Source organism: Poeciliopsis prolifica, unplaced genomic scaffold (assembly GCF_027474105.1).
Source record: "Poeciliopsis prolifica strain line A6 unplaced genomic scaffold, Auburn_PproV2 SCAFFOLD001, whole genome shotgun sequence".
In the NCBI taxonomy this organism is placed as follows: domain Eukaryota; kingdom Metazoa; phylum Chordata; class Actinopteri; order Cyprinodontiformes; family Poeciliidae; genus Poeciliopsis; species Poeciliopsis prolifica.
This window is the reverse complement of record NW_026562376.1, coordinates 23,681,685-23,706,185: the sequence shown is the minus strand read 5'-3', so window position 1 is coordinate 23,706,185 and position 24,501 is coordinate 23,681,685. Positions and strand designations below refer to the sequence as shown.

The window sequence follows — 24,501 nt, the reverse complement described above, 5'->3', positions numbered from 1 at the left end:
CGCAGCGCCGTGGCACTGGCTGGGTGTCTGCCTGGCCGCAGCTTGGGAGCCTGACCCGCCCTGTTTGGGGGCAAGACAAACTCATATTTGGCCCCTGAAGTTGTTGGAGTCTGGCTCAGTGGTTCCCGTGGAGCAGGAAGCTGAGAGCCGGCCACAGCGATGCGGTCGTCACTAGCAAGGCCCTGGGTCAAAATACTCAGCTCCTGGTTTTTCCCTCCGATTAAACCTGCAGTTACAAAAACGTCATAACATCATAAGAAACAGACCTTTCTTTCAAATGTCTGTTTACAAAAAAGAAAAAAAACCCACAAAGAAACATACTTACCACTGTGTCAAGGTCCTTTGATTTAAGAGAAACAGCTGAAGAGATGTGGCCTCCATGAGGGGCTGGCTGTGGAGGACCAGGTCCCGGATGTGGTGATAGTCTGTCAGGACTTTGGTCCATCGAGGAAGCCTCACACCAGCCTTCTTGGTTGGGGACTTATGCATCGAGCACAGCTTGATGCACATGGCCTCCACCACGCGACTGGTGCTGGGCCACTGGGCAGGCCCCCCCGGATGTCCAATCAGACATCTCTTCACACTCTCCACTCCAGGTGTGACGCCGGTATTCTTGGGAGCCTTGAAGCGTCCATGGACCAGTTTGGGCTGGTGTCTTGACTGGTAATGGAGCCTCCTCTTGTCTCCATCTGGAAGATCGGCCCACAGGCGGATGACCTCTGTGACCTGCTGCTCTTCCAGGTAGAGCGCCTGACGGAGGGACACCAGGTACTCAGCCAAGTCCTGCACCTTGTCCCAGCCAGGGATGCCATCAGGGCCAAGAACCGGAGCCTGCATAGAAGAATTAAAATACAAAATGTCAGGTAAAATGTCAGCATTAAACCACGTACAATATTAGTAACAATCTGCAGGTAGACAGAGTAGCAGCTGATGAGTAATCTACTCACGGGGAGCTGGAGTGGACCGCTGGACCCAGAGGACCCTGCAGGAGCGGGCGCTGCATCCGTCTGGGCGGTGGGCCGTGGCGGAGACTCTCCTTGGATGGATGATGTGTTCGGCCCTGAGGAAGAGAGGGCGAGGCCAGGGAGATGCTGCTGTCCTCAGGGTTGAGGGCCTCATAGAGGACGGGAAGCGTCAGGTCCTCCGGTTCCTCCTCTACGAAGCCGTCGTCAGCCTCCTCCCCATCCTCCATACTCTCCACCAACCGATCCTCTTCTTCCTGGTCGACCACGACAGTCAGGGAGCGACCGGACTGGCTGTACAGATACTCCATCCCAAGGAGTTCTCCTGCAAGAGAACATAGTCCGGAATTGGAACAAAATAAGTATTCATCCATGCAAGTCAGCAGTGGCAGAAAAGTAAAGTAGAAGCATAAAGTTAATGAAAAGGCAATTCACTGCACTGAAGGAAACTTTCAGATACGACTTGGTTAAACCTTGAAGCAGGCATCACTCCCCTTTGTGCCAAAAAACCTTTTCATAAAATTTTATAAAAAACGTTACATTTAACTCTTTCAGTGTGAAAGAAGTCTAGGTTTTATTTACAAAGTACATTTAAAAAGTGGTATTTTAAATCAAATGTGCTGCTTTTGTATCTGTACTATAACATAACTGAGAACATAAAAAAACCAAATAAATAAATAAACTGTTGCACTTTGCTATTCAGCTGAATAATTGCTTGTCTTGTGAGAGTTTTGCACAACCCTTCTGAGTCAACAGTGATCATTCTGACCAGTATACGCTCCAGGAGGCTGGTAGCGCTCATCCAATGGAGCCTTGAGGATCTTCCGGCTTAGTCTGTCCAGCGCCTCCCTCTCCACGCTGCCGTAAATCCTCAACTGGGCGGCTCCCCCAACCGCTTCCTCCATCCGGTCCTGGTTCCAGCGCATCAGGCCTTCCAGTAGGTAGGCCTGGAAGTGTGCGGCACTGGCGCTGGTCCCTGCAGGTCAGAGGAAATGTATTCTACTTAAAACGATCAGGAGAAAAGCAGAGAAACATTAAAATGCTAATGAGTTACCTGGGATGAAGCGGTTGAGGTGGAGGTGGAAGGACTCCAGGGAGGTGGAGCCACGAGCGCAGCGGTAGCAGCAGAGCTCCACACCACCTTTCTTCAGGGTGCCTGTCTTCAGGTAGAGGGGGAAGCCCTCTGGGTCCTGAATGCAGGTGATGTGTCGCCGCTGGTCCAGCCAGATCTGCTGGATGCGCTCGTGGTCCAGCAGCGGCACTCCCAGAGTGTCCTTCCCACTCTCGCCGTCCAGCTCATCGATGAGCGCCTTGATCCTCCTGGCCGTCTCCTCCACGCCCCGGGTCCTTCTCCGGCAGTGCAGCGCCAGCTCCCGTCTGGTGATCTGTCGGTCAAGCGCCTTCTGGGACACCGGGCCCGCCCCTCTGGCCAGGAGCTCGCCCTGCTTGGCCAGCCGGAGAGCTGCGACGTCCGGGTCCAGCTCAAAGATGCACCTGGACAGGGTTCATGTTGACAATGTGTCTGTTTGAGTTAAACACTTTTGACTAAACACTAAAATAGATAAACGACAAAAGAATGTGCAGAGTTTTAGGTTTGATTGAAGCTACTTTATAGTTTGACTCTAGATGTTAGTTGACAACATGCTCTGCCAATGTAATCAATTGCATCTGTTAACTGAAATCAACTTTACATTTCTGACATTATTTTATTCAACGGCATTTAATTATATTCTGTCTCGTTTCATGGAGCTTTGCACACATGAAGCCCAGACCTGCTGTGTTGGCAGTGATGTTAAATATGCGGCTAAAAATGACTAAATATGCCACAGTTCCACCTTCACCTGGACAGCCGCGCCATGAAGGTGCCGTAGAGCGGGTGAGCCTCCGTGATGACGCCTGCTGCAAACCGACGCATGAAGTGCCAGATGTCCAGGCGCACTTTCAGCTCTGTCCAGTCGCTGAACATAGCTGCGACCTGCGCCTGGCCCCGAGCGTGCGGGCTGCAGCAGTCCCGGTCCACGTACATCACAGAGGGCGGTGCCACTCCCGCCTCCCGGTAGCGCCTCACCAAGCCTGCTGCCATAGGCCAAAGGCCGTGCCCCTCCGCGGCTGTAAGGACAGACACCAAGACCTGGCCGTGCTCATTGCTGACATTGGTGCACCAGCCGGCGGTGTTGGCAGCGGCACCGGCCAGCTTCTTGGTGACCTAAAAAATTAAAACAACAATGCAAATGAAGCCAGATAACCAAAACTGTAAATTAAAACTACATTCAAACTGTTTTGTACCTTTTTGGTGGAGTCCATTTTGAGGACAGAGCCAAAGACAGATGTAATTTTGGCCCTGACCTCGGGCAGCCGCGAGAGCACGTCCCTGGCGTACACGGACAGCAGCCACTTGGGTTTGGGGAGAGGCAGCAGAGGCGGGGGGCTGGAGAACAATGGCGGCTGGATGACGGACGAGTCAGCAAAGGGCTCACAAGCTGTGAGATATTCCAAAGAACGGCGCATCCACGCTGCGCTGTGCTCTTCCGTCAGCTTGTGATACAGCTGTGTGACACTATTCCCTTGGGTCCTCTCCCGCATCAGCACCACCACGCGGATGTCACAGGCGTATCTGCAGAAGGCCACATGTGTCTGGTCAGTGTCAATGGCATGCTTCACTTTAATGCCAGTGAAGCATGAAAGTAGCCCTTTACATGTTACACAGCACAAGCACATTAAAATGCATTGCTGTTATCATCAGTGTGCTTTACCTGTATGTGAGGACGGCAGGAAATTTGGTGCGGTGCCCCAGGTCCAGCTGCCTTAGTATGCCCTCTGACCAAGCCGGATACTTCTTCTTGCATCCTTTGCACTCCAGATACTCTGTGGCCAGGTCATACCACTCGTCTATGTCCAAGACCTTGCGGACGGTCTGGTACAGGCCGGCAGCCGTCAGCCTGTGGCTGCTACAGGCCGGCTGGACACAGACAAGTGGAACGGACCACATCTTTAGGGGCATCCAGAGAAACAAAGGGGGGGTGAAGAAGACATCTGCAGAGGCCGGAGGCTGATTGAAGACAGTTGGGGGCTGAGGTGGATGCCACCAGAACTGAGGATGGGGCCTCAGCTCCGTCTTCCCAGTTTTTGCATTTCGGCAAAAAATTGCTTTCCTGATCCAGTCCTGCTGGAAGGGTGGGAGGTGCTCCTTCCAGCGACCAGGAAGCTCTGCAGGGGACTGCAACACGGGGTTGGGAAGGCACGGAGCGGCAGCAGCAGCAGAAGTAGCAGCAGCTGGAGCAAACAGTGGCAGAATTAGTTTATTGTTAAATAAGGATTGTCAGCACATGCCTTTTTCAGCACTGCTAGACAGCTGCAAAGCCTACAACGTTTTGTGAAAAGCATGACATTTAGTAGAAAGGTGATACGATGAGACAGTGATGTTATGGAAGAAATCAGTGAAAGGAGTTTTATTTTCACCCGAGCACCATTTGGGTAAATACTAGAAGAAAAGTGAGATGGGAAGCAAAGCATCATAACACATGACAAGCTAACTGACTACAACATGCTGCAGAGGGAGGAGAACGGGGGGTCAATGAGCTTCGATGATTAGGGTAAAAATGAAATAAGCAAAGTTCACATACACCTTTAAAATTACCCTTTTGCTTTGAAGAATGACACTCAATCTGTACAATGAAATAAAAGATTGTGTCATTGAATGGTTATATAGTAGCAATAATTGTAAAACCATGTTTGGCATTTACATACCTGGAGGAAGCTGCTCCTCAACTTGTGAGGCCAGAGTGACCATTTCCTGGTCATCTTCCTCCTGAAAGAAAACTCCAGCAGCATCAGGAGCATCAGCAGCATCAGTAGCATCAGCAGCATCAGTAGCATCAGCAGCAGCTACATCTGTAAAATAAAACACAATTAAGCACACATCATCAACACATCTGTGTGTCCTGATTTGTTCATTTTAAAGTGGACCCAAATGTAGAGACAGAGGCTGCAAGTAGCTGATGAAAGTTTCATGGAAATCAATAGTTCTAACTATGGGTTAGAACTATTACTGAGCAGATTGTCTGGCAGGTTGCAGGCTGAGAAGAGAGAGAGAGATAAATTGGCACAGAGGGCAAGAACACAAACAAACAAGAACTATTAATCTAACAATAACAAATAATAACTGGACAAAACAACATACTGAAGGCCTGAAGTAAAGTAAAACAAGAACAAGACTGGTCTAATCAAAGAATAAGTCGAACAGAAATCAAAACTAAAATTACAAACAAACACCAGAACAAGCCAGGACCTGACACTGTGTGCATGACCCGGTACTCACCGTGGGTAAAGAGCCGTCTCCGGGCAGCGGACTCAGACAGAGGTGGGCGACGAGGGACTGCAGCTGTTAAAAAAGATATTTTTTAACCTCATATTCATGAGGTTAAAAAGGATGGTTTTGAGGATCATTTAGTACGTACAGGTTTTGGATGGAGAAAGTATTTTGTGTGCCAGCTGTGAAGGAGACAAATGCTTCCCATGTGCCAACAGGGCCTTTACAGTGGCAGCCATCAGGGGCCTGTTCTGACTGGCAGCAGGTGGAGGAGGAGTAGGAGGAGAAGTGGCCGTGGAGGAGGAGGATGCAGTGACGGTTTGCAGATGGGCAGGAGACGGAGCTTGTCTCTTCTGCACGTAGGCTTTGAAGAGTGCCATGTTGGTGTTTGGCCAGGCGTTGGCCTTCTTCAGGTAGCTGATGAAAGCCTGGGCCTCCCTGCTGGGGTCCTCATACACCTCCTTCATGGACCTGCCTTTAAAGTCTCCGAACTCCACCATCAGACACCCAGAGTCACCAGTCTTCTGGGCCTCCAGGAGCATGGCCTTCTCCTCAGGAACACCTCCACAGCTTCCCCCACCTCCTTGATCTGGGAGGTGTACTTGAGGAACAGGTGTTTATTGGCCGACAGCGGGTTGTCCTTCTCCTCTTCCCTCATCATGCTGCTGACCAGATAGACTGCATAGCCCAGTGAGTTTTCAAGTATCCATTGGAACCTCTGGCCCTGGTACTTCCCAAACTGAATTTTGCAGTGGGCCAGAACCAAGAACTGGTCAGTCGGATCCCCTCCACTCTGCCTCACAAAAGCACTGGCCTCAGCCAGAACCTCCTCCTTACGGCAGGCCCTCCCTGCCACAGCACCTTCACTCCGGTTTGCCTCCTCAGTTGGGCCCATAAGGAGCTGACCCTGAGGAGTTCTGCGGAGAACTGGATATGAATGCATTTTCTGACAGGGAAAAAGCATAAATAAGTATTCAAAATTAAATATAAATATCATTGTAATTAACAACACAATCATTACACTGGATTCATGTCGCTTTTTTCACTCGGCATACTCTGAATCAATACCACATAGCAGTATGATTTATTATAAAATAATGCAGGATATTATCATTTGTAGCTCCGTTATGTTGCCCACACTGTGGACAGCAGGACCCAGCAAAACAACGCGTTGCTATAGGCGGACAAAAATACATATATTGATGACAAGAAATAACACATATTGGTGGAATCGTCTTACAGAATTATGTGCAATTTATATGTTTTCTGTTTTTTTTGGCGGGGGTGGAAAAAAATCCCACACGAAGCCCCGTTATCGTTCTCCTCCCCGCAGTGACATGTTATGCTAACTTCGGCTAGATAAACACGGAATCTCATACACTGAGCTGTTGCAAAGAAAAACATATTTAAACTTACCAATCGCCAATCTATTTCAAACAATTATTTATTAAATAATCCTAGCTCCTGTCACTTAGCTCGTCGTCGTCACTGCGCCAGGACGTGGAGGGTGATTGGTCAAAAGTAAGCCACAGTGAGCCACCAGCTCGGGATGATTGGCCCACCCGGACATGAAGCAAGCACCGATTGGCTGGCGTTGGGCTTACTTTGCTCAAAGTAAGCCCTTCTCCGCTCTAACATTGAGATGCTGCAGGCGCAAGATGACACGCAAATTCGTGAAGCGTTCCTCATTTTCTTGAACTTTAAGTTAAGTTAAATTACATTGCATAATTTGTGTAATGCGCCTCAATCTGAAAAATATTGAACTTCTACAGGGACTGTGTCACTCTAATTTAACTCGCTGGTGCATAGCTAGATGCTAGGTGTCCTATATGTCCCTAATAAGAACTGCTATCTAATATGAATTTTGATCCAAAATTACTGAGTTTTTGTTGGGTTTTATCCATGGCTGTTTAGTAGATCTTGTAGATCTTGTCAACATTCCCATGTTGGCCATGCCTTATGAATAATCTGACCAAGTTTGAAACCGATCGATCAAAATCCCCAGGAGGAATGTGATAAAATGCAGAGGCTGTAAAAGGCCAAAATGGGGTTCAAGTTGGAATTTGTTTGGTATACTTGAATATAATATAAGAATATAAGATACTTATATTTAGGGCTTCTGGAGTTCTAGAAGTGTACCAAATTTTTTGCCTCTACAATAAATAAAGGTCAATGCATATAATATTTTAAAAGTTGCCCTGGTGGAACTATGGAGCTGTGCTGTTACGATTTTTTGCCACTACTGTAAAATACGTAATTTTCACGCAGATCTGACACATCTGCTAAGTTTGGTGAATTTTCAGATATGTTAAGGTCTCCAAAAAGCCACTTCTTTTGACAAAAATATTGTTAAAATAAACACTATGATTATAATAAGCCTTCGCAGTGCTTTCACCGCTCTGGCCAAATTAAAGCTATGTTTTCATGGATTTCCAGAGATCTGGGCTCAGCTGTGACCTTGACCACAGGGATGAGGCAGACGAGATGTGTTTTGAGGTTGTGTTTGTTGCATTTTAAAACCAGTGGCGATGGAGGGATGTAGAACGAGGGGTGGTTAAGTCTGTAAAACCCAGATAAGCTGAACCACAAGCCCAGTGGCACTCCTGCCATCACACTCCCACTGACAGAACGATTCAACACAACCTGTCAAACGTCTGCGAGGCGGCACCTCCCGCATCTTCGCTCAAGGCATTGGTGAACGTTTGATGATTTTTTTTGTTGCGTTCTCGTGTTCAGGTGAGGAGTCGGTGCTTCGTCGTCAGCGTGTGTGCGAGCGTGTTTTTGCCAGAACAATGTCCCTTTAAGTTTTCATCCGTCTCTGTCTGCTTTGCAGAAAATGTGGAGCACACGGCTCGTGTTTGAGTGCGTGCGCGGGGGCGGATGGCGTCCACCTGTCTCTTCAAACAGGGATAATAAACAGAGAACAGCGCGATGGTGGAGAAGATGCAGCAGCGGGGTCCCCTGTGTTTTCCTTCCCTGATAAAATTGGGCCGGAATGAAATTTTACAGTGAAAACAAACAGGCCCACCGCCTCGTTTTCTTCCACCCCTCCCAAACCCACTTCTCCTCTCCTTTTCTTCCCTCCCTCTCTTGCTTCCTTCCTTCTTCCCTCCCATTTGCTCCACCCTGCTTTCCTATCTTTTGTTTCCCTTCCTCCTTCTGGACTCTCACCTCAGCAACAACATGTTACTGGAGTTTAGTTAGCTCACACATGATGACAGTCATTAGAGCTACTTGAGTACAATTAAATTGAAATAACATCACCATGCCACACCCAACAGCCACGAGGACTCATTTTTTTCAGGATTTATCCTTCATAGATTGATTACACTTGTTCCTCTTGGTGTGATTTCTCTTACTTTCTGTTTTATTTTAAAAAGTAAACATTAAATGGAGCATAGCAAAAGCTCTGTTCTTTTTCGAAGACACTTTTTTACTTGTTATGAAAGGAAAGCTAATTTAGTTGCAAATGAATGCCACAGGCCTTCACATTAACCATTAAGCTACAGGAATTAATCTTCACACAGGATAGTGATGCAAGACGGGGGTAAGTATGTGAAAACACAGTGCAAGATTTGAAAGATCAGTGAGAATGCACGCTGTTCGGGAATATGGTACGTCTATTATTGCATTCGTCTGTTCGTTACGATTCTTTGCGAGTTAAAAACTTTCACGTTGTTAGGGAGAATCTTATCTACTTTTGGTCACAGCAAAAAATTCATAATTAAAAAGTGGCGTCTTTGGTTATTTTACTCTAACATCAATATAGTGTATCAACAACTACTGGCGCACCGGTAAAAATGTTTAAACACCAACAAAAACGTATTGTTGAGTGCGTGTGCGGGGGCGGATGGCGTCCACCTGTCTCTTCAAACGAATAACAAACAGAGATCAAATCTCAGAATTTGATCATAACATATATAATTTTTATTACAGTTTAATTTTTTCTTGTTGTGACTTTTTGTTTGTCTAAATCAGTTGCCCCGGCCTTTCTGTCCAGCAGTGGTTGTATTCTACATGCAGACTCCATTGGTTAATAATCAGTGGCTTAGTTGTTCTCAAATCTATTATTGTTGCCTGTAATTCTCTGTAATTCTCACTAGATCAAGCTCTTTTAGAACACTGCACATTGAAATAAGTCACTAAAGTATGTACGATTCATGCTGATATCGAGTAAATGTCGGTATTGGAAAATACTGAGAGATATTGGTATCGTATTGGAAGCGAAATAGTTGTTTCGTGACACATCTTTTGTCAAAACTATAAACTTGTTACAGTCGTCTGAAAATAAAAACCCATCGGTCAGAATTGTCCACAAAGAGCCCGATTGGCTGCATGCTACAGTGCCTGTTACTGTGCCTTCGCAGCGAGTATGCTGTAGGTGGGAATGAGGGGCGCCTTGGGGTCGCCACTTCTCTATGACAACCATTTATGTGAAGGCTTTGGTTCACCTCTTTATCAGAGCTGCCAATAACTGTACTCGCTGCTGTATCTTTTAGTGCTTTTACCTGCGATACTGAACTCATCTTTGCTGCCGTGTAACACGTTTTTCCCAGAGCACAGAAAGGAATTATAACTGCAAGAATATGGAGGAATTTTCCTGCCATAATCCAAGAGCACATATTTTCAGTCTGAAAACAGGATTTCATGTCTTTTGTTCTCAAAACTTTTAAGACCCTGACGCGCTATGGTTAGGAAACTTTTATGCTATGATTGTGAAACAATTTTGATTGGGGAAAAAAAGTATTTCAATAAAAGAGATTGAAGTTGGATAATAGTTGTCCTTTGTCCAGAAGGTTGGTGTGACCTTTGGTGACCCATCTTTAGAGGTATAAGAACTTGAGAATGGGAACCACCGCTGCTGTCAGCACATATGTGAGTTGGTCAAACTTACCCATTTAGAAATATGGGGGGAAAAAAATCAGTTCACTGACCTCGGTGAGAAACACCAATGACAACATGCTTTTAACCGTTGAGGCGTGTTTACCTGTATCTGTTACACAGAACCATGACATTACTCTTAGTCATTAAATTACACAGGATTTTAACTGTAACGTTTTTAAATACACTTGCCTCAACCAGTCACAGCAACACTTTGCTGCTAGTTGGTAAAATAAAAAAAGTTCAATATACATGTGATGTCTAAAGTGACCCCAAAACATTCTCAGGAGATTGATTTTAAAGCTACATTTGCCCTTTGGTCAATTTGACTTAATTGATTAATAAATTAGTCTGAAAAACGTTTGAGTATCTGACTGTCAAAGGAAATCTATCTTTACTAAGTCACATCAGCACTTTGCAATATTTATGTAGCTGCCATAAATTACACAATTACCTGACAGCTGAGATATCTGAAAGACTTGCAACATTTTACTTATGTTCCCTGATAGAAAAGTTCAGAATCTATATATGAACTCTCCTGCTGCCATATCCTGCCTTTCTTTCATTTTGTATTAGACATGGATGTCTTGTACCAAAGGATGTTGTGATGTGTGAAGCTGAGTGTGTTCATGCAGCAAACAAGCCTTTTAGCAGCCAGTTAGAAGGAGCCACTAAATTAGCCTTAAATTATGTTCTCTCTTACTAGTTGTTTAGCTTGATGCAAAATAAGTTGGTTATATTTAGACACAAGTTCTCTTGGTTAAATTAAGAATAGATTGCTATTCGGTGTGAAAACCAAGCTGTGAAATGGCTAGCAAAGCATCAGCCTTGGAGAGCAACGGAGCATCATTGAAATACTGTTTTCCAAAATGCCAAAAGGCACACCAGCAGCAAAGCTCAATTTCGATCTCATAAATCGGACAGAACTGTTTCTTTTTAAGGGAGCACAAAGGGTATGAAAGGTATTCAGGCAAGTGTGTTCAAATAGGTCTTCATTTACATAGCATTACATTCTCACACACACGCACACACACACGCGCGCACACACACACGCCTTCTCCTCCTCCCTGCGGTGTGTATCCTGCTAAATGAGTATTTCGCGGGAAGGAGAAGGCAGCTCCACCCCGGGAACCTCTTCCTCTCTCTCTCTCTCTCTCTCTCTCTCTCTCTCTCTCTCTCTCGGTAGATTCACTCTCCCGCTGCCATATCCTCCCTTTCTCTCCTTCTCTCTTCCTTTCTGTTGTGGTGCTCAGTCGATCAGTTGCGTGCGCCGCTGCCGCTTCATGAGGCTGGAGAGCCGGCGAGGATCCTGTAATTTGGAGAATAAACACTCGTGACAGCAGGCAGCTGTCTCAGATGGAAGAGCGGCGGGACGCTGTGGCTCTGGATTTTTACCCACTCATGTATAGTGACACCTGGGAAGTTTAGAGAGGTAATACCTCTGGCACAAACTGCTTCTAATTGGTGTTGGAGACTATTAAGACAACTCTGATTTGCCTTGAAGTCTGTCGGACAGAGAGCTACACCTGTGAGACTGAAAACACCTGGTTGCTTGTTTTGAATCACTGAGACATATGGCGATGACACATGCTTCATCGCATGGTCTGAGAGGCGTCCGCTATCCTGACTGCACCTGAAAGGAAGGGGAAAATAACTGGCTTGAGGCAGGACAAGGGGAGTAACCTGTGATTTCACACTCCACCTTACTCTGCTGAGCAAGACGAGCCGTTTCCAGGTGTTGAGACCTGACTCACGTCATCTCATCCCTTGGATCATCACTCTCTTGCCTCATCGCGTCAGCTGTTCCAACCCTCTCACTCTTTTCCAATGGAGCCGCTCGAAACGCGCAACAAGCGGCGCCAATTTATGTGCCTCCGAGCCGCCTGAGTCGGATTCCACTCGCCGGCACTAGAAACAGAGAGCGGTGAGAAACGTCCTGAGCGCTTGGAAGCTGTGGTTGAACCAAGAGAAGCATAATGTGGAATCAATCCAGCTACTGTAACCACATACCTCATCCTGGATACCCCTTTTACCATGCTCCATGCAGGTACAGTGGCACTACTTTGATTTAGTCTCCGCTTCAGTGTTTTTTTTTTTTTGCATTTTAGCCATGAAGTCTTAAAGGGCCTCTATTTGGGAAAGATTACATGTTTTGGTGTTTTTCCGTTTCTGCGTGGAAAGTTCAGTTTCGTGAGCTTAATGGTTCAGTGTGTTTCTTCTTTGTAAATAAAGGGGAAAAGGATTTCAATGTTTCTCAAGAAGGTTTGCGACCAAACTGGCTTTTCAAGAATTTTCTTTTTGTCTGACAAAAACCATAAAAACCGGTTTGACCTGTGCAGGATGATAGTAGTCGACGTGGTTTGTTGGGCTGTGTGAGGCGGTGCAGGTTCAAGAGTACATGGATTATTATGCCAGCCTGGATCACTCCTAAACAGGCACTGTTCAGCCCCTTGAAAGCAGGCTATTCAATTATAACCAGTCACATCCTGCAGGGGAAAAAAATAGATGAGTGATCTGTTTCCGTTTCACTCCTCACGGACACACACACAGAGATACGGCTGCCAGAATAAAGTCAATACATTCATCACTTGGTTTTGGATGTGATCTCAAATGAACATCATCCATCCTGATTCCCCCGAGAGGGAGAGCAGACCTCCGCCCGCGCCGGTGTTTCTGCTGGACACTAATAGCCTCTAACCTCTGAAGGTGGCAGCGGCTCAGCCACCAGAATACTAATTCACAGTCACTAGTTGTGCCTAACAATTCATGGGTGTTGGAGCGTAATGAGAACAGCTTTTTAAAAAGAGAGGAGGAAAAAAAAATTAACTATTCATCGTGGGAGGTGGTGCCAATCTGCAGTGGTCATTGGGCAAGAGGCAAGATGGTCCCTGAACAGATTGCTAGGTCATTACAGGGCAGACAATGATACCGAAGGCTCATGAGAGACCAGGAGTACCTGGAGAGAAACCAGCATTCACAAGGAGAACACTCAAACCCCATACAGTAAGACTCTAGCTCATCATTTGAACATTTCCTACAGACTTGTAAGTTTCACCTATCATCGCAACTTTTCTGAGAATCAGACCAATTACTCTAACATTTTCTCACCAATCGCTGCAACTTTGCTTCCTTCTAATTTTTTGAGAGCTAAGCCTGCAAGATGTGTGACACTAAGTGGTAACATTTAACTCTTTTGTTTTTGCGAAAACTATTTTGAACTGTTCTTGCAGTATAAGATTTGCTTACACTGTGTAAAAAGTTAATGTGGAATATTTGTGGGACATGTTCCCCACACTTCCTGTTTTTGTACCGTCTGTCCTCAGCACTGTTTTCAGCCGTGTAAGTTGAGTAAAGCTGCTGTATGTAGATAATGTCAGCTGAATGATCCATCTCATCATTTAACGGCATTTTAATTTAAGAATACTAATGTTGTTATCTAGTTTACATCTCTTCCTAGTTCATTAATAAAACCAATCACTCTCTGGGTTTCCATTACAAATGTGTACAAAACATTCTTGATATTTGGAAAATGGAAAAAAAAGAGGAAATTTTACATTTGCGGTGTTTACATCGATTAAGAAATGCTAATAAAATCACACGTGAATGAGTTTGTTCACGTGATAAGTAATTAAGAAAAGCAATCTGTGCTGTCATCCTCCTACTGGTTCCTGTTGTTCTCTTTGTTGTTTTTGCCAGTAGTAACATCCGCTTGTTGACATTAACTTGTTTGATGCGATTAAAGTGTTTCCATTGCAATTTTGCGAAACACGCTAATTTTGATGCAGCCGAAAAACCACCTGAACCTTTGGCAAAAACTTTTTTATCAAAGAATGTGAGGCCTCCCCCCACCCCCCTGAAAAAAAATTGCCTTGTTTCCATAAAGTAAATTTATTTTCATAACTCCTGTTACTTTTGCTTTGCACATGTTTAACATAAATCTATATTGTCACAGTAGAAAGAGTAAAGAGTTGGGGAGAGGACGGTGACGATGTCTGGTCTTCTCAGGTGATTATAACGTAATGAGAAAAAGAGAAGGAAAGGGTAGGATCTGTACAGCAATTTAAAAGTTGTTTGTTTTTTTTTGTAAAAATAAAGCTTAAAAAAATCTGTAACTTTGAGAAAAAGTTGTAATTTTAGGCTACAACAATCACAAAAAAACAACAACATGACAACGTTCTGGTTTGGTTGCCTGTAGACATGTCGTCAGATGTGTCTCTGCTTTTAATTATTGTGCGTTTATAGAAGTTCACCATCTGCAGAAGTGGAAGGAGCGGTCTGCACCTGCAGGGTTGGGGAGGGAGATGAGTGAGTCATGCCCTAGACCACTGGGCAGGTCAGCGACCCGTCAGCTCGAACACAGAGAGAAAGTAGACAGGAATCCAGGAAACAGCCCCAGGCCTCATATCAAGCTAACCACAGCTATTCACTCCCCCTTCTCTCTCTGACTCAGACTCTGAATGCTCCACTTGTAGCCTGATCACCCTGTGAATTCAATGAAAATTTGACATTTAGCTGCACGAAGCCTTCATACCAGCGCATGTTAGCTACAAGGTAAACAAACCGAATACCTGCAGGGGATGAGCCACCAACCTTTGTTCTTGTCTTATGAAATGGACAGTTTGAAATCTTAGAGTTAGGATTTCTGATACGAAACATGATTAAATGTCTTGATGGAGCCACATCCTTTTAAAATAAACCTGAAAGGATCATTTAAAGTGTTTGAGGCGAAGTCCTGTGAAGTAATATTTCACTTCGTAATTGAATTGTAGATATAATATCCGTCCTCGAGGCAGTAAAACAGCCAATCAGAGATGCCCTCTTGTTTTTCATTTCTGTTACCTGTTGCAATGCGCTATCTAAAATAACTCTTTATATAATTATAAAATTTGAGAAAGCATTGCCTATATTCCTGTTCAGAAAAAGCCTATCTTGAATTTCTGGTTTAATCAAAGCACATTTAATTTCGTCTTTGTAAGAACTTTGTTAATACCAGTTCATCCCTTTATTCTCTTCATTTTGAGTGGCAGGATTTCCTGTCTTCATCAAGTCTAAAGGTGTTCCAAAGAAATTAAAGATCCCACCATAGTGAAGGATGTGCAATTAGTTTAGTAAAAGGACAAGAAGTTAAATTCTGAGTAAACAGAACAGGAAGTATTTTTATTCTTATAAGCCAGAAGAACCTCTCTAATGATGCTGCTAGCTTAACAGTGGGAGAAGATCTTATTTATTTATAATGTGGAAGAAAACATTTACAGCGCATTACCAGAGTTACAATCTGTACTTTAAATACTGACTGGCTTTTAAAGGAAAAGATAAAGAGGAGTCTTAGACCACAAGTCTGAGTCAACTCTTTAGAGCGGAGTTGTCCAAAGCTCCATCTACAAAATCAGAGCTGGTCCAATTGAAAGAATGTAGGCCACAGAAATCCATTTTTGAAACAAAATGAAATTTAAAAACACTTAAATATGAATTCCTTGTGCCAAAAAAAGATGATTTCACATAACACTGCCCCTTTAAGTCAAAGGTTCATGTCTTTGAAGCACAACTTTCTGTTTTGTGAATGAAGTTTAGTGCAAGTGAGAGTTTGAACCTCTTGTCACCATTTTTGGAAAACAGTGACGAACCTGTGAGGTTAAATAAGTTTGATATTTTCCCCAGTCAAAAAGAGAGAGACCGTCACTGATTTCCTGTTACTCTTCCACCATTCTGAGGACTTCTTCACTTTTCTTTGCCTCATGGTGTCTTTCTTCTACAGATCAAACACAATAACTTCATAGAGCCTCATTTCAAAACGGCATAATTTTTCCTTGAAAGTGGCTCATTGAATAGTATTTTTTTCCCTCCTTTTTCTGATTTTTAATTATCTTCCATTTCACCAGGGGATTCTCTTCACTTTCAAATACCTTTTTACACCAGAAAACCAGCTTCGGAGTAAAGAGTTAACATTCTCACCTTTCCTTCTGACAGAGAAAAGCCCATTTTAGCTTCCAGTTAATGTTTAAGGGAACATTTTATGGACTGCGAGAGAGTCCACTGGAATGAAGGAAGGTCTGATAAGGACTTTGTTTGCTGTCTTTTTTATTTTTCACACCAACAAATTTCAAGTGCTTTCCAAATTTCCAGACATGATTTCCGCACTCATCTTTGACTAACAATCCATAAACACGAAGCAATAACATTACTTCGTGTTGAGAACGGTCACTGTTTGATGAGGTTCGTTGCCCAATCTCAGTGAAGGTTTACTGATCCCTCACTGAGTTCACTTCAGTTAATGATTGGCTCACCTGTCAACAAGTTCATCGCTAGGCTCCTCCCCCCGCGCCGCCGCCACCTAATCCAGCGTGTTTCAATTCACGACAAGGTGCTCATTCGCCGTTTGAGAAATCCCTCAGCCAGACTTTGTTGTTTGGTCCACTAATCCATCATAAGCCAGCGGCGTTCAGTCAACCAGGGAGGCTTGAGGTGAGCTGCGGCACGCGCGCAGGTTCGTGTGTGTTTGCCTCGGCGTATTGATGGTGTTTGTGTGTTTTCGTGTGTCGGTTTACATTTCCCTCGGGTCGTCACGCCTGCCGCCTTTGGCCCGTGGAGGAAAGCGGCCGATGAGCAGCAGACTTTGTTCAAGAAGTTTACAGAGAAGTGTTGCGTCCGAGGTAAATAACGCGGACAATGTTGGGAGATAGGAGTAGGAAAGAAACACTAGACAGGATATGACAACAGCTCTGCTTCTGCAGATACAACATGAATGCATGTAAGAATTTTACACTGCCGTGTTTATATACGTGTGTGTGTGCGTGTGTGTTGGTGGGTTTGTGTTTAGGAGCTTCACAGCAGCTCAGAGATGTAAATGGATTTAGGTTGGTGGCCCAGCAGGAGGCAAACGGAGCAGCTTGTTTGAACATCTTTACTTCAGCACTGAACATGAGCACGGAAAGAAAAACATTTATGTCTCACCCTCTTTTCACTGTTTCACATTCTGTCGTATTAAAAACCAGGGATGCACCGATCCTCTTTTTTTTTTACCTCTGATATCTGATGTTTAGTAGCGGCTGATACCAATCTGATACAGAAAAACAGCTGAAACTTAAAATGCCCCTTTTATTAAAATGCAGTCATAAGTCGACTGAATTACAAATTTATCTGATATCTCTGCACCAGTACAGCTGACTGAAATACACCAATAGCTTCACAAGTTTAGACAAAGTTGTAAAAACAACTTTAATTTGTGCAGTTAGAACAGCCGATGAAAAATAAATAATACAGAAACAAACACAAGAGTTTGACTACTTTGGTGAAACATGTTGCAAATAAACTGCAACAAAACTGCTTCCTAATGGTTCAGGAAATGCAGTTAGGAAATTTCAATATAATGTGAAATAAATAAGAAATCATGAAATCAAAGCATAGAATTAGACTGATTAGATCTGCCTTTATGGATCAGGCACATCGTCAACTACACACAATCTAGAATTGTTTTCAATACCGATACAGATATTGATATCAGATCGGTGCATCTGTCATTTCATTGGGATATTATGTATTGCACAAACACAAAGTTGGGCAAGTTGAAGGAAAGGAATGTATTGTTTTTATGTTTTTTACAAAATAAAATCTAAAATCTGACACGTGGGTTTGTATTCAATGTGTTGCCTAAAGTCAGGGTTAACAAACTCATTATCACTTTGAGCCAAATCAAGATCACTAATGTTCTCAAAGGGGTTGAGGCAGAACAAACCCAAAACTAACCCGTTAGCAGTCTGAGAAAACATTATTCACTAGCTGTCTCTGCATTTGATAACTACTTCTTGAAATTAAATAACATCAAACATCTTGATACACTGATTTAATTTGGTGGTACACAGATAGAACGCTTTGATTTGAATAATAAAATAATATTTTGACACACAACTATTATGTTAAAAGTTTTTTGTTTGTGTCTTCCACAATTCAGAGGGGCACATTAAAACTAATTAACTTTAACAACTGAATAAAGAAGCAAAAAAATCTGCGATTCAACTTGTTTAAAGGTTGACACCGTGTGTGTTTGTTGGCCGTCCTCTCCGGCGGGATCCAGCTGCGCTCTCCTCTAGAGTGTTGACATTCGGCTTCGACTGGACGTTTGCCGATACTGACACTTTGACAGAGCGAGGCCCCCTGAGTCCCCCCTCCGCCCGTGGATCTCTCGTGCCACACAGTGTCAGGCTTTCACAGCAGCGTCTCGTGGATCGGAGCGACTAAAGAGTAGAGCTGCAGTTGTTTTTGAAATTGTGGTTTTTCTCTGTGGTGGGAGTGATGTGGCCAAAGAGCCGCTGATGCCAAGTATATGTCACAACATGTCAGAAAGCATATGAAAGGCAATTATGCTCTACTTTGTGAGAGGAAGAAATAAACGTCATAGTAATAATGGCAAAAAACCAAGAGGAACTGATCAGGCTTTGTTTTTTTTTACCCTTTAAGCTCCACTTGTTGTTTATGAATTTTATATCTAATGGCTATAAAACATGCTAACTTAGTGGTGTTGATTTAATAGAACTAGTCAATGAAACAAACCTTGACTAAGAAAAACTAAATTGTTACAGATTCTTTTGCTAGAGGAAGTAATTTGAAATACAACAGAAATAGAAAATATCAATAGCTTATTGCTAATATTTTATTTAGGAATTTTCTAATTCCCAAGATATGCCACTCTGATTTTCATCTTGTCTAAGTTTCCATATCTAAAAATAGATCTTAAATATGTCTTAATATTAAGACAGAGTATTAAAGCCGTCTTAAAAAAAAAAAAAATACAGGAGTTAATTCACAACAACAACAAAAAATACAATTATGAGAATAAAGTTAAAATAATCTGAGAAAGAAGTCGTAATATTGGAACAATGTTGTAATATGGCTTTATTTTCATATTATTTTGACCGTGAACTCGTGCGACTTTATTCTTGTAATATTATTGTAATCAATATTTTTTATTTTCTTAGCGAAGCCATTATACTCTGTCGTGATCTTGCAGATGAAGACCTCCCTTTAACTCATTAATTTTTGGATTACAAATGATTGATTGAAGTTGAAAATGAATCAGAATCTCAACTTTTAAATTTAGTTTACACAAATACCCTAATCTAAACGGTGACCTCTTAACTTCAAATTTTTTATGTCATTGCCAGTTTTCAAAGCCATTTTGAACTGGGACTATTGGCAAAAAGCAATGCAATACAATAAAAGATAAAAGATCATTAACCTGACATTCATGCAAATGATAAGAGAGAAGGAAAAGAAATCAGATTTGATTTGAAATGTCCCTTTCAAATTCAGCCATGCGGTGTCCACATGGCTGAATTTTGTTTGACTGATTGATTTATTTTTCTGACAAAATCCAATGGAACTGACTTAGCTTGAGGAGCCAACTAGGTCAAGTCAGAATTGGACGTTAAATATTAAACAAAGCTGCATTTAAGCTAATTAATTGGTCCTAAATTAGCCTGCATTAGGCTGTGGTTCAACTCCACATCCTCATTTTACATTCTCGCAGTCAACCATTTTGTGTAAATGTCACCCCTTCTTATAATTCTTGTCTCGTTTCAGTCCAATGCATGGGACGACATGAAAACAGTAACAACATGCGTTGTTTCACGCAGCAGTGGGTTGGGGCTGAAATGTATCACAGGAAGCAGCTGGCGCTAAGTCTTTTTATGTGTTTACTTGCCCGCTTTGGAAAAAGAGAAAGGATTAATGTGCTTATGTTGTAGAAAGGTCACCATAAATTTACATCTAAAATCTGATGGGAAATTGGTTCATTGCTCTATGTGATGTAAAACAATGCAGAGTACAGACGGATGAACGGTAGATAAACCACAAAGACTTACACTTTGACTGTGACTGAGGAAACGCTGGGGGTTTCTGTGTGGGTCTTGGCTCTGAATCACACACTGCCTTACAAAATCTCTTATTCCTGTTGAGGTGTTTTCAATCCGCTTTTCCCCTTTGGTGCGCGTAGAGGTGAAAACACCAAGCGCACGAAGGTGCGGAACAAAACAGCCGGTTGGAGGATGTGGTCTCTGTATGTACTCACACAAATAACCCGCTAACTAAAACGTTAGCGGTGCTAACCCTAAAGCACTACACCAACACTGTTTTTAGCAGAAGCTAATTCTAAAGCACCAACTTTAATTCGATTTCAATCTGACCTTGAAAGATTACAACCGTTGAGCACCAATTTAATTTTGATGTCGTAATTTGCATGTTCTATACCGCCCGACAAAACCATGAACAAGTTTACTTGGGTGGGCTTTTTGAGTTATTTACAGATCTTGACTGTGTATTTTAAGCTTTCCAATGCTGTTAACTGCATGGAAATCAAAATTTTAGTTGATCTCTCTGGCAGAAACAAAACTTTTCTTTCAGCTCAAAGAAAACCCGACAAATAATTACTTTATTGTAGGTGTTAAGAAGCAGTTAATCAGCGCGGGGCGCAGCGCTGCTCACTGCCTCGTCACTGTCATCTCGCTCTGAGCAGGGCCGAACCCAAGGCCGGGCAGACACAGATCTGCATACTGATGGCACGCTATGGATCTTGATGGTGTTTTAAAAACAAAAGTTCTGCGACTCACCCTGAGAAACTGAAAATTATTCCTTCAGACATGAATTCCTCTGATCATGTAAGCACTCCTGCGTTGTTTTTTTTCCCCACCTTTCTTTTGAGTGACCTGCTCTTCAGCTAATTATCCATTATTACATTTATGCACAATCCTTTGCTAATAATCCTGTTGCGCTTTGAGCTCACGTCACGGCAAATAAACGTTACATGTGGTACCTTACAGGCCTTCTGTGTGAGAGAGACTGAAATAAGGCGATGTTTTCATGGCAGTGTGTATAGAGCCCCCATATTTACAGTCATCAGTTTGTCTGCAGCTGATGCAGATTTGGGCCGGGAAAGCCACAACCCCATACTGCCATTCCTTAGATAGATGTGGAGGATCTTAATACATCACCCGCTCCGTTCACCATCTGTTAGTCACTGAAACCTATTGAGCCCGCCAGACTACCAAGTGTCACATTACGCCCCAGCTGGCCCCGGCCATGTGGGCAGCAGAGCAGTAATCCCTGCCTAATCTGAGACGCTTTATGTGCAATCAACGAATGCACTGTATATGCATGAGGAGGCAGAAACCCCCCCCCCCATCAAAAGATCTACATGTTATTAGTCTAATCAAGACAAGGGAATGAAATGGAAAAATGAAAATCTTATGCATTTATGCTAGCTCGGGCTCAGGACACGTGCGAGTGTTTCTTGATGACGCAGACGGCTGCGTGGAAGCATACGTGTGGCGAAACGTTTACTCCTGCGACTTTGTGAAGTCCGCTGCTGGTATGTTTGACACGCCAGCGAGGCGTAAATGTGCGGTCGGATGCGGAGGACACCAGCAGAAAGTAGGACAAACGGGGCAGCCCCAACAGATTTCCATCGCATGCATTTCACTTCCCACACTGGCAGCAGCAGACAAGAAGAAAGTCTGTCTCGCTCCTGTCTCGGCGGACCGGGCGAGGGAAGCGTGGGCCGCTGCAGAACCGGAGTGACTCTCCTTGGTGTCATTGGGTACACTAGATATATTTCCTGCTCCTCCTAACGAGATTTAAATTGGCTTCTTTCTTTTTTTTAAACCAGTGTTTGTGCAACAGAGGTCCATGGTTTCTAATATTTCATATATTTAGCTTCTCTTCAGATAGATTCTGGCTTAATATAATGAGCAAATTAGAAAAGACAATGAGTAACCAGAGACAAGAGAGAAAGAAGAGGGGAGTATTTTTAGTTCCTGAATTTCCCTGCTTGGAAACTTTTTCTTTAGTTTGTGGGGAAATTGGCTCCATGGGTATTAATAAAAATGAAGCGAATAGCCTAGATGTTCAATCAAAGATGCGTTTAAGCTTGATTTGGGTTTTTCTGTCTTCTCAAATGTTGTGATTGTTTTAGCTGCATATGGAGGCCTGAACCAACAAAGCAAGGCCAGACTTGATAAAATGCACGTTGTTTTATCTCATTGTGGCTCGAAACAATAACTAATCTTTCATTGTTTTAGCTGCTGTTGTCCTCACTCTCACAACTAAACTGCATTACATGTTTCTACACTGTCTTAAAATGTTTGAAAATGTAAATATAATTTGAGAGTCTAAGTATGGAAACTAGTAATTGCAAATATTTGCTTTTTTTGACTTTTTTCTACTATCTAAAAATGAAAAAACATGCAATTATCTCCAAATACCTCTAAATACATTTGTACATTTGTGTGTAGCTTGGAAAAAAAAATTACTTTCAACTGTTTTAATTTACAAAACTCAGCAGTAACTAAAATGTGTTGTGTAATCAAGGTTAATTTAATTTTCAATTCATAATCTTTTTTCCTAATGATGTAATTAAGTAAAAATGAACACAGAAACAAAGTAGTGCTCAGAGAGTGGGAGGTTTTTAAATGGGAAATTAAACCTGCTGAATGTTTAAGATGCTTAAGAATCAAACTTTTGGTAAAACGTTTATCTTTAGCTGAAAGATTATAACTTCAAAAGCCTAACTTTTGAAGTTATAATAATATATTAATATTCTAATTAACTCAACTTAAAGTTGAATTTATACGTCAGTTTCAGAACCACAAGAGAAAAAGAGAAAGCCCACTTTGTGGTCCGGTTAATATTCTGAACCGTAAACCTCGTAAAACCCAAAATTGATTCTATCGACTGTGGATTTGGATTATTCATCCAATACAGCAAATGATAAAACAATCAAACCCCTTGTTTTAAACCAAGACAACATTTCTTGGATTTTTTTTTTTTTTTTTTTACAACAGCTTACAAGCTGGAAACCTGAATACAGCTGACATACCTGCTGCGACTTTATGGTAAACTTTATATTTGAGTGCTGAAAACAAGCCGAGGAATGTGCTGAGACAATCATAAACCAGTTAGAAAATGAAAACAGAGAGAGTCAGCCTAGCTTTAAGATGCTGTTGCATCAAAACAATCAACACGGTCATCTTTAAGTAATCCGTCTCCCTTGTCATGCTCTGCACAGTTAACTTGTTGCTACAGAGAATAATGAGATCAGTGGTAAAGGCGAGCGGCCGCGCGACAAACTCTGTGACAGTTCAATTCTTCACAGCGAGAGAGGAGATAATGTGTTATGTTCTAACACTAACAGGATGCCTTGTGTGCCAGTTTACTCTGTGTTTAATTTGGTTTCACTCATTGATGTTTTAATCAAAGAAATGAGCATGGCTCATTATCGAAATGACACAAGAGAGCAAGGGGGCTTTTACTCACAGACTGAATCATAGGATCCTGGAATGAATGATCAGGCACCTATGAGATTTTGCTGCACATCAGCTGTAGTCATGTTCTTTTACCTGTGTCAAAGGAATAAAACTACACTTATGCTCTCTGAAGTTTGGTGTTTTTTTTTTTTTATTCCATTGGTCTTCAAACTTTTTTAAGCCTCAACATAAAACACTCCTGGCTTTCTGTTCTCAGTTTACGTTTTTAAAAGTCAAGGTGTCAAAACTTCAAAGACTTAATATCATTCACGTGTCTTGAATCATAAGACATTTACTACTTCACCAACCTTCGAACCCTCATTATTGATCATTAGGTGTCGACAATGATGTCAAAGCAGATCCTGGATCCCGCAGTGAGCTTCTTCAGAGGATGAGGTGAAGCTTGCTATTCTGTTCCTCTGCATTGAGAGAAGTTGAGAGTATCGACGAGTGGTCATGTGGTTTTGTAACGTTCGTTTTCGAACACACCCTTCAAAGTTACCAAGACACAACAAAGACGAACTCCCATGAAAGGAGAATATAGTGATTGACGAGTTACAACATTTCATTTTAAATTCCATGCTATCGGGAAGAATTAACAGAAGGTGCTTCGGATCAGAACCAATCAGGGGTAGTTCAGTGTTTCAGTCCATCAACCTTGGGTGAAATTATCCATCCCGCTGGAAAATCAGCTTATGGGAGTTAAGTGCCACCGTTTTCTGCGTAAGCACACGCTCAAAAAATGTTGACCAATCACTCAATAGTTTTGGATGGAGAGGGGGTCGAAAAGCTCACCGGTGGGGTTGTGATAAACAACATCAGGCTGAGAATGCCATTTTCATCATGCCACCGCAACCATGAGAACCAATTTCAGCATTTCGGCCTGACCATGCAGAGTGCTTTGTTTGAACTGGCTTGGCATGTTGTCAGAAGGCCTGCTGGACGATTACCCTTTTCTGGGTTTCTGAGACGTTCCCACTGGGAGAATCCAATCCCAACCCAGACCCAGCAGAAGGGATAGTCCAGGTCCTTCTGGCCTGGAAACGCCTTCAGATCC

At 42.9% G+C, this 24,501-nt stretch overlaps 1 protein-coding gene across 12 annotated transcripts in view; it reads left to right on the top strand.

Annotated features, from left to right (window-relative positions):
• The window catches only part of LOC129362726 (pleckstrin homology domain-containing family A member 7-like), a 156,121-nt gene that overhangs the window by 50,247 nt on the left and 81,373 nt on the right, over positions 1–24,501 (top strand). Inside the window, exon 1 of one of the 12 annotated variants that reach the window (XM_055034480.1) lies at positions 11,404–12,199. The exons of 9 other annotated variants lie outside the window; for them this stretch is intronic. In XM_055034480.1, coding sequence (XP_054890455.1) covers positions 12,129–12,199 — 71 coding nt within the window. In that variant the 5' untranslated portion in view covers positions 11,404–12,128. Of the gene's footprint in view, positions 1–11,403; positions 12,200–16,502; positions 16,637–24,501 lie in introns of those variants that run through there. 2 more of the 12 variants (XM_055034511.1, XM_055034518.1) reach the window with 2 other exon arrangements.